The sequence below is a fragment of the Plasmodium vinckei genome, assembly GCF_900681995.1.
Source record: "Plasmodium vinckei vinckei genome assembly, chromosome: PVVCY_08".
In the NCBI taxonomy this organism is placed as follows: domain Eukaryota; phylum Apicomplexa; class Aconoidasida; order Haemosporida; family Plasmodiidae; genus Plasmodium; species Plasmodium vinckei.
In genome coordinates this window covers 207,253-223,413 of record NC_051300.1, presented here as the reverse complement: position 1 = coordinate 223,413, position 16,161 = coordinate 207,253, and the positions used below count along the sequence as shown (strand labels likewise).

The 16,161-nt window shown below is 23.3% G+C and overlaps 5 protein-coding genes across 5 annotated transcripts; 3 read left to right on the top strand and 2 right to left on the bottom strand.

Moving 5' to 3' along the window:
- Positions 1 to 825: 825 nt before the first annotated feature.
- Positions 826 to 1,842, bottom strand: PVVCY_0800520 (transcription factor, putative; the record flags this gene model as incomplete). The annotated part of the gene is made up of 1 exon (XM_008626860.1): positions 826 to 1,842. One exon carries the CDS (start codon positions 1,840 to 1,842, stop codon positions 826 to 828), a length of 1,017 nt encoding a protein of 338 aa, XP_008625082.1.
- A 1,308-nt stretch (positions 1,843 to 3,150) lies between these two features.
- Positions 3,151 to 4,236, top strand: PVVCY_0800510 (peptidyl-tRNA hydrolase 2, putative; the record flags this gene model as incomplete). Its single annotated transcript, XM_008626859.2, has 5 exons — positions 3,151 to 3,364; positions 3,576 to 3,754; positions 3,836 to 3,910; positions 4,048 to 4,099; positions 4,187 to 4,236. The coding sequence occupies 5 exons, from the start codon at positions 3,151 to 3,153 to the stop codon at positions 4,234 to 4,236; spliced, it is 570 nt and encodes a 189-aa protein (XP_008625081.2).
- Positions 4,237 to 4,575: 339 nt separating this feature from the next.
- On the bottom strand, positions 4,576 to 5,687 carry PVVCY_0800500 (methyltransferase, putative; the record flags this gene model as incomplete). Its single annotated transcript, XM_037634213.1, has 2 exons — positions 4,576 to 5,472; positions 5,661 to 5,687. 2 exons carry the CDS (start codon positions 5,685 to 5,687, stop codon positions 4,576 to 4,578), a joined length of 924 nt encoding a protein of 307 aa, XP_037490351.1.
- A 675-nt stretch (positions 5,688 to 6,362) lies between these two features.
- On the top strand, positions 6,363 to 6,989 carry PVVCY_0800490 (conserved Plasmodium protein, unknown function; the record flags this gene model as incomplete). Its single annotated transcript, XM_037634212.1, has 1 exon — positions 6,363 to 6,989. The coding sequence occupies one exon, from the start codon at positions 6,363 to 6,365 to the stop codon at positions 6,987 to 6,989; it is 627 nt and encodes a 208-aa protein (XP_037490350.1).
- A 750-nt stretch (positions 6,990 to 7,739) lies between these two features.
- On the top strand, positions 7,740 to 15,582 carry PVVCY_0800480 (conserved Plasmodium protein, unknown function; the record flags this gene model as incomplete). The annotated part of the gene is made up of 7 exons (XM_037634211.1): positions 7,740 to 7,750; positions 7,876 to 7,910; positions 7,987 to 8,012; positions 8,085 to 8,546; positions 8,678 to 15,076; positions 15,203 to 15,316; positions 15,481 to 15,582. The coding sequence occupies 7 exons, from the start codon at positions 7,740 to 7,742 to the stop codon at positions 15,580 to 15,582; spliced, it is 7,149 nt and encodes a 2,382-aa protein (XP_037490349.1).
- Between the last annotated feature and the right edge of the window lie 579 nt (positions 15,583 to 16,161).

The window sequence follows — 16,161 nt, the reverse complement described above, 5'->3', positions numbered from 1 at the left end:
AATTGTTATACTTAAATATAGTGTAACAAAATTATAGTAATTTTAATATATAGAATATAATAAAAAAGAGAGTAATTTTGTGTCTATCTACCATTTTTGGAGATATGTTGGCACTATTGAAAAAAATTAATAAGACTTTATATTGTTAAATAGGGTGTGATTATTTAACAAATTTTATAATACGACATACCATATGTTGTCTAATAATATCTCTGTGTTTTTCATCCATTTATCATTATTATTTTTTTTTTGTGATTTTTTTTAGTGAATAATTTTGACTTTATTTTATTTTTTTTTGGATATCCAAACTTATTTTATATTTCCATTTTCAACAAATTATGTATTAATAAGGTGTAATTTATGTTTAAGAGATATACGGATGTTACAAATATTACTTGGGATGAGACACTAATATTCTCATCGAATTTGTTTTTTAATAGCATATGCGTAATATTTTTATTGGTAAAACAAATATTATAATATAAGGATGTGAAAATAATGAAATATGTAAATAAGGCTTACAATTATAGTGAGCAAAAAAATGATACAAATTGTATTTTCATTTTTTTTTTGAAATATTTTAAATTGGTCATATGTTATTTTACAAAATTGGTGAATATTATTTTTTTTAAATATGGTAAAGCATATTCATTATGCAACATTTATGACATAAAATAAAATAGTTATGTGTGTGCAAATGAGATATAGGATAAGAATACAAAAAAATTAATTAAATTGACCTAAATTAAGTTAAAAAAATTAATATAGAAGAAATAAAAACGAATACAAAAAATATGCACATGCATATAATTGTGAAGAGAAACATTAATTATTGACAGTTGTTTGCTTTTTGCAATTGGGGCAAAAGTAAATGATAGTTGATCCTTCATCAGCACTTCGAGTTTGTATATTAACAAAATAAAGAAAATCATGACCACAATCTGTACATTTTTCATAGGTTATATTATAAGCTGCATTTTCCCCTTCCTTAAATAATTCAACATTTTTATCAAAAGTAGCAATTTTATTTTGCCAATACGTTTTTTTATTATTATCAAATAAATATTTTTCTCTATATGAATGAAGCTCAATATAATTATTTGCATTATAATTTATATTATCATTTATATCTAAATCTTCTATTATGTAACCACAATAAATACACTTAATAGTATTTTCACATAAAGCTGGATTATTATCATTATTATTTAATTTTGACATATTAAAGCGTTTTATAAATAAATAATTATAATCATCATAATTAAATATATAGCCACAATGTTTGCAATATTGTTCCTTTTCTTTTTGTATACTTTTAATCATTAATGATTGATGAGTAATATCTGCTAAATTTTTTGTTAATCTTTCTATATCAAAATATTTTTTACCTGTTAATATTTGACATAGCTCATCATGTTCTATACTTATTTCATTATTATAATGGTCTATAAAGTAATTTAGCATTTCTTCTGTTGTTACATTATCAATACTAAGATTGGAATTTTTATTTTCTTTTAACTTTTTTTCTTTTTTTTTTGGGTCACTCATTTTATTGTTACTATTGTTTTCTTCATATGATGACAAATTTTCGTTATCAAGATAATCATTTGTTTCTCTCTTTACAATTTTGGATTTATTTTTTTTCGTTTTTTCCTTTTTATTGTTTTGTTTCGATTCAGATTCAAAACTATCATGAGCATGTATAAGGGGGGATAAACTGTTACTCATTTTTTTTTCAGAATTTTCACTTTCGTCTTCGTATTTCTCATTATAATGATTTGTATTTTCTTTTGTTTCTTTATTTTGATTTAAATAGTCATTATTTTTATGTTTTTTTTTCATTTTGCCCCTTTTTTCTGTTTCTGAAGTTATTATGCATATATGCCAATAAAAAATATATATATAATGATATATCTTAATTCATAATTATGATATATTTTGATCTTCGTTTAATGCTATATATATTACTATTTTTCCATTCTTCCTAGACGTTTTTATTTTTTTGAATTCACATGATGGCAAATTTTATATATTCTTTCAAACTATAAAAGAAAATGTTAATGGCATAGTCATTATATAATATATATATAATTAGCTAACCACATTTTTTATATAAAACATAAAGGAATAATGCATTATTATGTTTTGTTCTTAAATAAAAAAGCATAAAACAACATCAAGTTAATTATAATGGAACCTTGAATTTTTATTTTATTTTATTTATTATTTTTATTTCTTTCTTATCATTTAATAGGAAGAAAAAAATGTTGTTTTAGTTTACAGAAATAAAAAAAATATTTTTTTTTTAAAAAGAAAAAGCATATGATTTAGTGTATGAATATATTTGTGTATCATATAATAATATATATCTATGACAAAACTGTAAAATTTAGATCGTTTAACAATAGATGATGAAAAATAAAAAAGAAATTTTTTAAGATACACATATGGATTTTTTTATAAATATATTATTTACTAATGGATTACTGTTGTAAATTTAAGTTACAATAAAAAAATTATGAGAATTATTATCGCTAATTATATGTACATATATTAGTGTGCTGTGATTATAATTTTATTTTATAAATATAACTATTTGATATGCAAAATAAATGTAACGAATTCAAAAAAATATATACAATACATATTTTTTTTAGTCTCATTTTATTTGTTTAAATTTTATGCATTTTTATTTTTGGTAATATTATTATTTTTTTTTTATTAAATGATTAATATATCAAAATAGTAACTAAATTTTAATTTGTGAATCAAGGGAAAGTAAAAGAATTGACTGGAACAAAAGTGTTTAAAAAAAGTAATCAAAGCTTAAACATAATCAAATTAGCGTGCTTATATATAATACTTTATTAATTTTTATATTTGAAGAATACAATAAGCTGAGTAAAATACATGTATATCAAGAAAGAAACCCTTTAACTACTTAAAATTCGTAAATATATTTCAACTCACATATATTTTACATATTTATGGATATGCATTATACATTCCTCATATAATGGATATTGTTTCATAAGACTCGTATGTGTATACTTATAGTCCAACGAAGGAAATAATGTGCTAAGATCTATATAAATTAGGTGTTGCTTCGATATCTCATCATTATATATATTCTTTATATTTTTAAAGCCCATGAATCCAGATATAAATGGCAATTTAACTAACATAGAAAATGATAGATATGGAATGATCGTTTTAGTTCTAACGTTTTTGTGTGGATTTATACTCGGGTTATGTTTTAAGTACATATGCCAAATAAAAAAAAATGCATCAAAGATAAGAGATATTTATGAAACTGTCAATGCATTCGGCAGTGACTGTAAAATGGTTTTTTGTGTCAGAACAGGTAAAATATTTTTGTTCATTATTGTTTTGAGCATATAAAAAAGAAAAATTCCCAAATATTATGACAATCCTTCTTAGATGCTCACATATATTTTTACTTGTCTTTAATACACTACGTTTACTCTGTTTTATTTCTAAATTTTTATTTACCCCAATTTACGCTTCCATTTATTCATAATTATTTTTTTAACCAACTTTTTCTCTTACGTTAGACATAAAAATGACTAAAGGAAAAATAGCTTCTCAGTGTTGCCATGCTTGTTTGGGTGTTTATGAGAAAATTCTAAAAAGAAATAACAAACTGAAAGCTAATGAAAATTCAAAAAATGTTTTAACCTATTATGATATATGGAAAAAAACTGGCCAAAAAAAAATAGTTCTTAAAATATCAGTAATAATACAATTTTTAAATATTTCATTCTATTTTTTATTTTAATGAATAAAAAAAATGTAAATATGTTTAATTTTATAGAGTTTAGAAGAAATGTATGAAATTGAAAAAAAAGCACAAATGGATGGACTAATTACTTCGATTATTGTTGATGCGGTAAAACGAATACACACATTTTATCTCATATTAAATAGGCATCACGCCATTAGCATATATACATGAATATTTTGTAAATAAAAAATATAGACAGGCATGTAATGCGCATATTCTTTTGTATTCTTTTTCCTTTATAGGGAAGGACACAAATCGAGCCAAACACCGAAACTGTGATTGCTATTGAGCCAGGTATTTGCACAAAAATAAGCAAGACAAATTTATTACCTTTGTGAATAAATACATTATATACATATACATTTTTTTACGCTTTTGTAGTTCCCGATGAAATAGTCAATAAAATAACAGGACAACTAAAACTACTGTAGATAATATGATATAATTCATTACGATAGTTACACATGAATTGCATTTACTCTTTTAGATTAAATGCGCTCATAGTTGTGTTTTTTATTTTCGTTTTGTCATTTTGACATGTGCATATATATATATATTTATATATGTTGATTTTTTTTTTTGGCGATACCCAATTTTAATAAATAAAAAATTTAACTAATTTTTTTTAAATTATACAAATTTATTATTTAACTATTAAAAAGTAATGATAACTCATAAATGTAATTTTTTAAATGAGTTCATTACAGATATATATGCCTATGCGAATGTATGGATGGCAAAGGTAATTCCCTTCCTCATATTGTTGCATACTAATTTTTTTTAAGACCATTTGTATGAATATAATAAATAGGAACCTTATCCTTCTCTAGCAGTATTTCATCAATATGAATTTCTTTTTTTTTCGTTTTATCTTTATCAACGCTTTGATTTGTATATATTTGGTTATTTTCGTTTTGCGTCTTATTTGGTAATTGTTTTATTTTCTTAGCTATTAAGATATATATACTTCCTGCATTTTTTATCAATTTAAAAGTAATGTTAAATCCATTGTTTTTCAAAATATCCAAAGGAGATCGGTTTTCGTAGTATCCATATTCCCATGGAATTTTTCTATTTGGATATAAATCAAAATTTTCTAAAATATATCTAATAAATTTATTATAAATAATACCTCTTTCAACTAAAAAAAATTTTCCATCATGTTTCATGACTTCGTAAACTTGTTGTAAACATTCATCAACATGCTCTAATGAGCATAAGGAGAAAGATGAGATTACAGAATCAAAAGTGTTAGGTTTAAAATAACTATTTTTTATATCATTATTTATAACATATACAGGATATGGAGGATTTATTTTTTCTATTTTTTTTTTCAGCTGTTCACACATTTTTTCACTTTTTTCTACACATACTAATGCATCTATATTTTTTAAAAAATTAAAATTTCGGCCTGTCCCTGCTCCTATTTCTAATACAACACCTCTAACTTTTCGAAAGTTTTTTTTTTTATATTTTCTAATAGATGTAATTTTTTCAACAAAATCATTTTTTTCATCATAATTTTTTGCTAAATCGTCAAATACTTTTATTCGAAATTTCTCACTTGGTGCATCTACATTATAATCATTTAAGGGTCTATTCTTTTTATAAATATAAAAACAGCTGAATACTATTCCCCCGCTTGAAACTGTCACGCCAAACAATAGCTAAAAAAGATAATAAGTAAAATAAATAGAATAAAGGATATTCGTAGGGGTGTTTAGCATGAAATAACATATGATGTGAATAAATGAGCTATGTATTAACACAATAATGCATACTTACGCATATATATATACATGCGTTTAAAGGAATAATCAAGGTATACACAATTTCATATACTCATTTTATTTACCTTTCTAAAGGAGGAAAACGTAAACATAATTTTTTCTTCGTCCACTACTATTTCTGAAGAACTTAAAATCCAAAAAATAAATTATTTGAAAAAATAAACTTAGTAGTGTATCCTCCAAAAATAGATGAACTTTTTCCTTTGTAAATGAAAAGGTTTATTTTCGCCATTGGAAATATGAATTAAATACATAATGTTGTATAATTTTTACATATTCACATGTACAAAAAATAAAGCACTATAAATGCAAGTATTGCATATATGGTTAAATTAAACTTATAATTTGATTAATCAATTTTCACTGCATATTTGTTTAAATATTTTATTAATTTTCCATTATGTATTTACTTTTTTCCTACTAAACTCATGGAATATTCACATGAAGTTTGAACAAAATCGACAAGAAAACGAAAATTACTAAATATACTTTAGATTATTTATTCTGCAGTAAATGAACAAATACAAAAATACATACTACTAACCAGATTCATTTTAAAAAAGGAAAAAAATATTAAATATAAATATTTGAAAGCGTGAAAAAAGTAAAAGGAAAACCCAGTAAAAACAAAATTTTATGAAGATATTATATTAAGCAATATATTAAGAGAAAGAATAATATATAGTATACAAATAAGTAAAATTCAAAATAATGATATAAAAAATAGGCAGCAAAGGAGGCGTGTATAAAAAAGGTGATGAAGGAAAATGTTTAAAAACAACAACGATGAAAAATGCAAAAAGAATTTGCAAAATGGTATCCAAGTAAAGAAAGATTTAATCAAAAATATAAATAAAAGTAACAATCATATAAAAAGGAAATGGAATAAAAAAAATAAAGCGATACAAAATAATATTACCAATAAGGACACAGTTAAATGTGTCTTAAATAAATGTATTGAATTAAAAAGTTATATAATAACGTACAAAATGAACTTTAAAAGTATTCTAAATGATTTATTTAATGAATATATGTTTTTAAAAAGATATATGATTTGTAATTATAATGTTTATCATAAGATAAAATTTTATCATTGTTGTAACCATTCTTTAAAAAAACTTAATAATGTATTGCTTATATTGCATACTGTTATAGAAAAAGATGATGAATATTTATTGTTTGAGTTATATGATGAAATAAAGAATAATTTAAGGTTACTATATTACGTTGGAAGAATATTGTCGAATAATTTAACATGTATCGCTTATAGAAAACCTGTATATGTAATTATAACATGCGTTGCAAGAATTCACACGCTATTGAATTGCCTTCTTGTATCTGATCCTTTTAAACACATTATACCACAGATATCAAATTTGATTCGAAACATTTAAAATTGTAGACAATGAATAGCCAAAACAAGGCGCAAATGCTCAAGATTATAAGTTTGTTTTGTTTTTTAAACAAATTCTACGTTATACCATATAAAGTTATGAATGTATGCATATAACGCAGTTTATTGAAACATTATATATATATTTTTTTATTTTTTCCTTTTTTTTGTGGTGTTTGTATCATATTGTTACCTTTCTTATGCACAATGTGTGATAACAAATTTGTAGATTTTTTCTTAAAAAAACAAGCATAAAATTTATATTTATTTGTTTAAACTTAAAAAAATAATATAAAAGCTTTAGGAAATAAAAATAAGTTTGTGTTTATCGGTATTTATAAAAAATACAAAATATAAATCAATACTTAAATAAATTTACTATATAATATGTCTATATCATCCCTAATTATTTATTAACTCTATATAACTATTTTCTTAATATTACAGCGAATTTGTTAATATTGAAATATAGTTTGAAAGATTATTATAAAAACATTATGAACATTCAGAAAATATTATTATTTTTTATATGTATTATGTTGCATATAGCTGTTTATATGTGTGCAAGTATTTTTTTATTGGATATATATTTAAAAGTGTAACATAGCAAATTATGATTTATTTTATGCCTTCATACAGACATATATATATATATATATTGATAATTTCGTTTTAAATGATGTTATTATTTGTGTGGAAAGATTTAGTTAGATTAAATGTCTTTTAAGTTGGGTAATTTAAGTCATAAATCATGAATTACGAGTAAAACATAATATAAAATGAAAAAGGAGAAAATATTAAATAAACTTGAAATAAAAAATGTTAAATATATAGACTAAGTTAATTATTATTCATATAACTTATTATTTTTTTATTACTTCTACTAGGGACGATTCTCCATTTTTATTCGAAAACTTAAAAAGTATAATTGCATATATTTTAATAAATTTATTTTAAAACATATATTCACATATTTTTACTTTTACAAATATCCGCAGGTATTGTTCAAGCTAAGGATAAAAAGGTTTGTATTACATGAGCTTCAACAGATAAATTTAAATATATTACAACATTCTCTATATAAACTGTTTTATAGGGAAAAAGCAAATGGGAAAGGGGTGTTGGTAGTGCTTTTGATAGAGCATTTTATAATTTAGAATCCTTAAGTCCCAAAAAAAGACGGAGTGAAAAAGAAAATCCAAATGAAAATATTTATAGACCTATACAAGATAATATAAGTAGCACAAAATGGAGTTCTGATAACATATCATCAGCAACATCAAGTGAATTGCCTTCACATATATCAGATAGTTCATACAAGTTTAAAACATTTGATAAAAAAAAAGACAACATTGTATATGACAACTATTATAAAAAGGAGTCATCCCATACAAGTAGTTTAGAGCATAATTCAGAAGAAGAATATCGTGAAGAGAGATTAAATGTTGTAGATGAACAGATAAATTTTGTTAATAAATTAATTGAGTATTTCAAAAAATTAAAAGTTGACAATTCGGAGGAGAACAAGCATTTTCCAATTTGTTCAGGAAGCGACCAAGTAATTAAAAAATATAAAAGTTTATGGTATTATACATCGATTAGTCAGTCTTACATGTATCACAAAGTTGGTATTTATATGAATACACAAATGAAAAATGAAACAATTTCAATTTGTTTTTACTTTTACAGAATTTCAAGTTAAAGAAAAGTACCAATAAAGAGAGATTTGTTAGAAGAAATGAAAATTCAAGTTACATTATAACAAAGACATCGAAAGGAACTCCTCATGAACATGTAAATAAACTGGTTTCAGATACAGAATTAAAGAATTTAAAAAAAGAAAATAGAATAAGTAAATCCACAAATATAGAATCGTTGTTGAATGTATTAAATTTTGAAAACATTGGAAGAAAATCCCAAAGTAGTTATGATGATAATAATAAATGTAGGTCAGACAGCTTTAATAAAGATAGTATTTATATGGGGGGAAAGGAAATTCAAAGTGCTGATAATGATTTAATTTATAATATAAGGAAAGAAACACTTTGGATTCCGTATAATAAACAGAATAGTTCTATATCCAATAATAAGAAAATTTTAAAAAAATATGCTTCGAAATCTTGTAATAAAGAGCAATTTAGTAATTTTACACAGAATAATACACCTGCAAAACATTCTTCAAATGCTAATATATATTCAAAAAAATTAGACACTATAAAAGAGTTTGCTAAAACTGAAATTTTGGATAAAATGAAGAGCACAGCTAAAAAGTTAAATTCACAGAAAAGCCACGAAATATCTTTAGAACAGAATGATAAAACATATATTAAAAAAATGCTAAGCAATAAAGAATATGATAATATGAACCATAATGGACCAGTATTGAATGTATTAGAAAATAAAGAGAATAAAAGTCAACACGATGAAATAAAAACGAGTGACTCTAATTTATGTACACCTTCAATAGACCCAGAAAAAGAATATATTAAAAAAGACAGTAAATGGAAACTTTATATTTTTAACTCTTTAGAAAATGTGCTAAATATAAAAAGCTATGTAAAAAAACCTTTTATGAAAAGTTACAAAATATTGTTTAGAGGAAGCAAATGCCGAAAAAAATATAATCATATATTAAGGAATATGAAAAAAGGAAAATATCATAATAATAAACTAGGGGAATATGCAACATGTTGGGGTAAATTAGAAAAAAAAATATTAAAAATAACAAAAACAGAAATAGATAAACACAGAACACAATTAAATGATAAAAGAAAAGAAAAAAAATCCAAGAGTACGCATCAAATTTATGGATATGAAAGAGTAAAAAAGAGCCTTGATAGTAGCGGATCGAAAAAAGAAATACTAAAAAAGGGACAATTGGAAGAAATTAAAAATGAAAAGCATATAAATAATGTGAAATATAAACGAAGTAGTGAAAAGACAACAGAAACTATTAGTTCTGAATCAAATAAGAATTCCACTATTATAATTATGCAAGAATCGAAAAACTTGAAACTGGAAAAAATAGATAAGCGTTCAAGTAGTTGGAAAGATGAAAATAGCAATTATGATGGAATAAAAACCATAGAAAGTGAAGAATTTCACATAAATAGGAGCAAACATTATATTATACATCATAATAAAGATAAAAAGAAGAAGGAAAAAAGAAAAATTAAAAGAGCAATTTCAACATTTTTTAAATATTCATCAGAATATATAAATTTACAAAAAAGAGGACTTTCGTTACAAAGTTTAAATGATTATAGTGAAGTGGACAAAAATAGTTCAAGATATAGTGAAGTAGAAGATAAAGAATTATATGAAAGAAATATAAACGAACTCGAAATGAGATTATCCAAAACACCATACAGCCTAACAAATGCTGAGAATGATAATAATTTAAACGATAACTGGGAACAAAAACCATATTCAGAAGGAAAAGACGATGAATTTTATTATAAAAATACAAAAAAAAATAATTCTACAGATTTTCAGTTCGAAAATGTAAGAAGGAAAAGTATAAAAAATAATTCTGTGAATCAAGGAGAGTCTGCCAACATGCGTTATTATAATGAGCAATTCGAAAAGGATAACAAATTGATCACAGATGAAATGGATAATTATTATTACTATAAGGATAAAGGAGGAAATGAAAAGAAAAGCAAAACTTCATACAACACATATAGCACGAGGAACAATTATGAAAACAAATATCCGTATAGGAATCGAGATGAGCAAAAAAATTATCATACAAGTGAAGGATATGCTAATTTTAACAATGATGACGCATTGTATTCGGGATATTACAAATATTATGAAAATTTAGATGAAAATGATTTAAACTATTATACCGAAGGGGATGCATATAATTATACTAATTCGAGTAAAGAATATTCTACAAACAGAAAAAAATTAAATAAATTATATTATATATATAATAATGAATTGTATTCAAAAGAAAATAACGAACAAATAGCTAATATTTCAAAGGGGGATAATACAAATGATTATAAAGATTCTGTTTACTTAGATTACATGAACAATATAGAAAATTTAAAAAATGATGGCAATAATGTATCGTTGTCTGAGTTGATAATGCAAAGCAACGCAACATATAGTGAAAAAATGGCAATGATATTAAATTTGAGCAAGGACAAGCACCTATATAGAAGAGTTAAAAAATTATTAGAAAATAAAAATTATGATAATGAGATAAAAAATACATTAATTTATTTTTTAAAATGTATAAAGAGTGGCATCTATTTACCAAAATATGATAATATAGAAAGCTTAACGAATGGTAAAAAGAAAAAATTTGGAAAGACAGAAAGTAGGAAAAGAGGATATAACGAATTAAAAGATGAAGAAATGGAAACAAAAGACTTGAACTTAACCAATAATAGAAAAGATAGCAAAAACATATGTTTAAAAAAAGTGTACATAGAAAATGCCCCTAACAGTTTACCATTAACTATGCTAATTATACAAAATTTTGAAAAAAAAAAAAAAAGTGGTAAAGATATAAAAGTAAAATATAAAGTTGAATTAACTGGAATGAAAAACACAAAGAAATTTAGCAAACTTGTTGAGGATGAAAAATGTCTATTTTCAAGGATTGATAAAATATATAATTTTTGCAGCATCGATGAAAAATCTAAATGTGATCAAGTATACAATACGAATATTGTGAATCGATTCATTCCATTTCCAAATATAAAAAACGATTTGATACAAAAATTTAATATTCCCAAATTAGTAAAGTTTAAAGAAAATGGAATTGAAAAAGAGAAAATAAAAGATATTAAGCATAGCTTTTTACATGTTAATAAGGTATTTAATAATAACAAAAATGTTAAAAATATTATATATAAGCCAAATTTTTATTCAAAAATTGACAATAAATTTAATGAAATAAACACATTAGAACATGCAAACAGCCATACACTCGGAAGCACATTGTCTGATGAACCTAAAAATATCACAACTAGCATACCACTTGATGAAAAGAAAAATAATAACCAATTTGTAAAAGACAAAATCTTGGCTTTCCAAAAGAAAGAACAAAACTTTTTTCTGAATAAAAATAAAATTCATCCATTAAAATTTAATAAAAATAAAGGTTTAATTTTATCTAATAAAAAAGCAGAAGCAAGAATAAAAAGTATTTCTGTGTCTAATTCCTTTCTTTCGAAAGACAACGGGGTATCAGACATAGAAAATAAAAGTCCCCAATTGAATAATTCTTTAGAAAAACAAATAAGCTTATATGCTTCCAAAAATAGTGTATCAACAAATAGTAATGTTAAAAATGAGGAAATAAACAATGAAAACCTTGAGGAGGAAACGAAAAATCCAATTACTAAGCTCAACACTATAAAAAGTGATATCATTAGGAAAAAAGCACATCAAAAAAATAATTATAATGTTATGAAAGAAAAATTTTCTACAAAAAGTTATATAAATTTATGGAAAAATGAAGGAGGAAAAATAGTGCATAAGGAGAATAAAATTGATCAGAAAAGTAAATTATTTAGTGGGAATGAACCGAGAATAAAAAATAAAAACCATGAAGAGATAAGCATAAGAAGTAAAAGTGGAATTATAAAGCCGTTTTATAAGGAAAAATATAAGAACAGCAATATATCTGGTATACAAGTGGCAGGAATGAAAAAGGGAAAATCATATATAAAAATTAATTCTTTCATAAATAAAAATAATATGGTAAATAATTACAATGAACAAGATAACAATGAGGAGAAAGGGAGCGAGAAAAATATGAAGAATTTTCCAAAGGTCCTTGATGAAAACAATTATGATAAGAAGGAATTGTTTAATAAAAAAAGTCATAAAATTCAGACTTTTGACAACGAAAATGATAAAATATTGTTTGTAACAGAAGAAACTAATTCGGAAAATGGGGACAGATTCTACAAAAAATTGGAATTTTCAAAGAGCAATAAAAATATTAACAAAATTAAGGAAAATAAAAAAGAATTTTTACATCATGATGAATATAACAATCCTTTAAAGGACAAAATAGATATTATTCGTAATGAAAAATTAGAAAAGCCAAAAAACGTATTGGTAAAGCACATGAAAAGTGAATTTGTGCTAAATAACAAAAATAAAAATGATAAAAATCGAAATATTAGTGCAAAGAATGACATATTATTTTATAAAAATAGTTATAATAGCATGGATAGAAAGACTATAATCGGGAATCGAAACAATAGTAGCACCAGTGTAAACGATTACAAAATGAAAAAAACCTATAGCATTTACACTAATAAGGAAGTACTTCCAATGTTTTCATCTAGATTTATAAAACGAATTTACGAGAATTCAAATGATTCTATAAAAGAAAATAAAATATTTAAAAATAATTCTGGTAATTTTTTCCAATTAAATACATTACCTTATAAAGTAAACAAAAGTTTCAAGGAAATTCCAAAATGGGGAAATAAAATGGTGTATAGATATAAGACAAATAAAGGAAATAACTACTACTTTTTAAATAGAGATCGAAAAAGTAAATATAAGACATATATAGATTCTGATTCATCCCTTCCATTAAATAATTTTAACGAACCAGAAAGTGAACAAATTAAAAATACAAATACATTTTACAAAAAAGGTGATAATTTTTTAGGACAAAGAAGAAAGTATCAAGGGAAAGGAAAGAATAATACTGTTGCATTTGAAAAAGAGAAAAAATGGGAAAGTGATTCCTCTAACATTTTATCACCAAATAAATTGTTAACGATTCAAAAGAAAAATAGTGAAATTATAGATGCTAGCGGCTATGAACCGATTGGAAAAAAAGTAAAAGGTATTATTGACACTCCCTCCAAAAGATATATAAATAGAGAATTTTTGCCAGGTTCCATTGAAATAAATCCAATTCGAAAAAAAAATAAAAATACAGAAATAAGTCAGTTTATTAAGCCTAAAAGGGATAGAACCCTTCGTATTAGAAATAACAGTGATATTACCGGTAGAAATTATCATAATAAATATATTGAAAAAAATAATATAAACATATATTCTGAAAGTTCAGAATTTAAAAACGCGAAATTATTAAAAAACCAATCAAAATATGTTGATATAAAATCGATAGAATGCTCTAAGAGCACACTTGAATATTTCGTCGAAAAAAATTACCTTAAAAAAATAACTACCAGTGTATTATCGGATAGTTATGAAATAAAGGACAAAATCAAAAATGATATAAAAAATAAAATAATTCCGAAAAAAAAAAATGAAAAGAAGGACATTTTAATTTATCCACAAATATATAAATCATATGTAAAAGAAAAAACAAAAAAAAAAAAAATTAAGGATAAAATTGACAACCGTGATAAAAATATTTCCAAAAATATACACACAGAAATGCGTAAAAAATTATCAATTTTAAGCATAAATGAGTATAGAAAAAAAAAGGGTAAACATAATAAGAAGAAAGAAAATAAAAAACAAAAAAGACGTCAAAATTATATAACCGATACCACATCAAGTTCAGACAATTATAATTTAAATGAAACAAAATTTAGAACTCATGCAAAAGGGAAATATGGTAAAAAACGAAAAGGATTTCAAAGCTCAATTAATTTAGGAAGTAATAGTTTTATGGAAAAATTAAAAAGACACATTAATGTAAAGCGTAAGCTCGATTTAACTAGCAATAGTATAATAAAATATTTTTCAAGTGATTTACAAAATCTACGAGATATAGAAGAAAGTGTTACAGAAAAAAATTCACAAAGTATAACCACAGACGAAAGTGATACTGAAAAGGAAATAATAATTTCTGATGAAAAAATGGATAAAAGTAACGAGATAAAATCTTTTAATGAAATGCCAGACAAATTTTTAACTATTAAATTAAATATTATAACAATATTCTTAGAAGGATTTCATATAAGAAAAAATAGTTTAAATAAAAAATATAATATAAAAGTAACTATTTATTCTTCTAATAATATTAATACCCTTGATAATGATTATATAACACAGGAGGAATTTCCATGTTATTTGACTTCGCACCCAAATGGCATTGGTTTAAGTTCTGATGCGTTCAAAAAAATTGATGTAAGATTTTTTTTTATTTTTTTGTATATGAAGGATTGAAATGAAAAAATATGCCCTTAATACGTAAGGAATATTTAATTGATTTATATTTCGTTCACTAAATTGGTTATTTTACTTTTTTTATAGGTATCATGTAGAGAAGGGTTATGTGAATTTTTTAAAGTGGTAGTATCCTGCTACCGAGACCATAGTTTCTTAAAAAGGGAATTATTTAAAATATATACTCAAACATTTAGATCGGTATTATTACACATATTTAAAGAAATATTATATATGATCCATTTTACAAATTTTAATATATGCTGTGATCCTATTGGCTTTAGTTTAATATATATAATGGTTATAAAATATTTGTTTATAACTTATAAAATATTATTTTTCTCTTTTTTATACATCATTTATAGCCCGTTGAATTAAAGAGCTACAACCTAAGCAGAAACAAAAAATATGCATTGGAAACATCCAGCTATAATGACGAATCTTATGAAATAAATGGTATTACATAAACACATATATATAGTGTGGATTTATAAAATAATAATAAATTAAGCAAAGTAGAAAAGATGAGAATGATTTTCTCAAAAGTAGTTGTAAATTGCATTGTCCTTACAAATGTGTAATATTTATTTTAAAAAAAATATTTTTCCAAATAAATTATATAACATCTTTTATAGGGACCATAATAATTGGCACATTATTATAGAGAGTTAATCAAATTCATAATACAATATATAGATCATAATTCAAGATTTTTTTCATTTTATACCAGGTATAGTAACTACATATGCAATTCAGTTTCGATTTATTTTCGTCTTATATTATCCTACTATAACATGGTATTTGCGTTAAAACATTTATTGACATGCATTTTGCTGCTATTATTACTAGTATTATTCTACTATTATTATACCTATAATTGTTAACATTTTTTAAGTAAATATATACATATGCATTTATTTTATGTTTTTAAAAAATATATAATGTGTACATAATAATACTGATACTTATACTATGGACGAAAACAGAGGATAATATAAAGCGGTATGGAATATATTAATTATATAAATATTTGTGTTTATTTATCT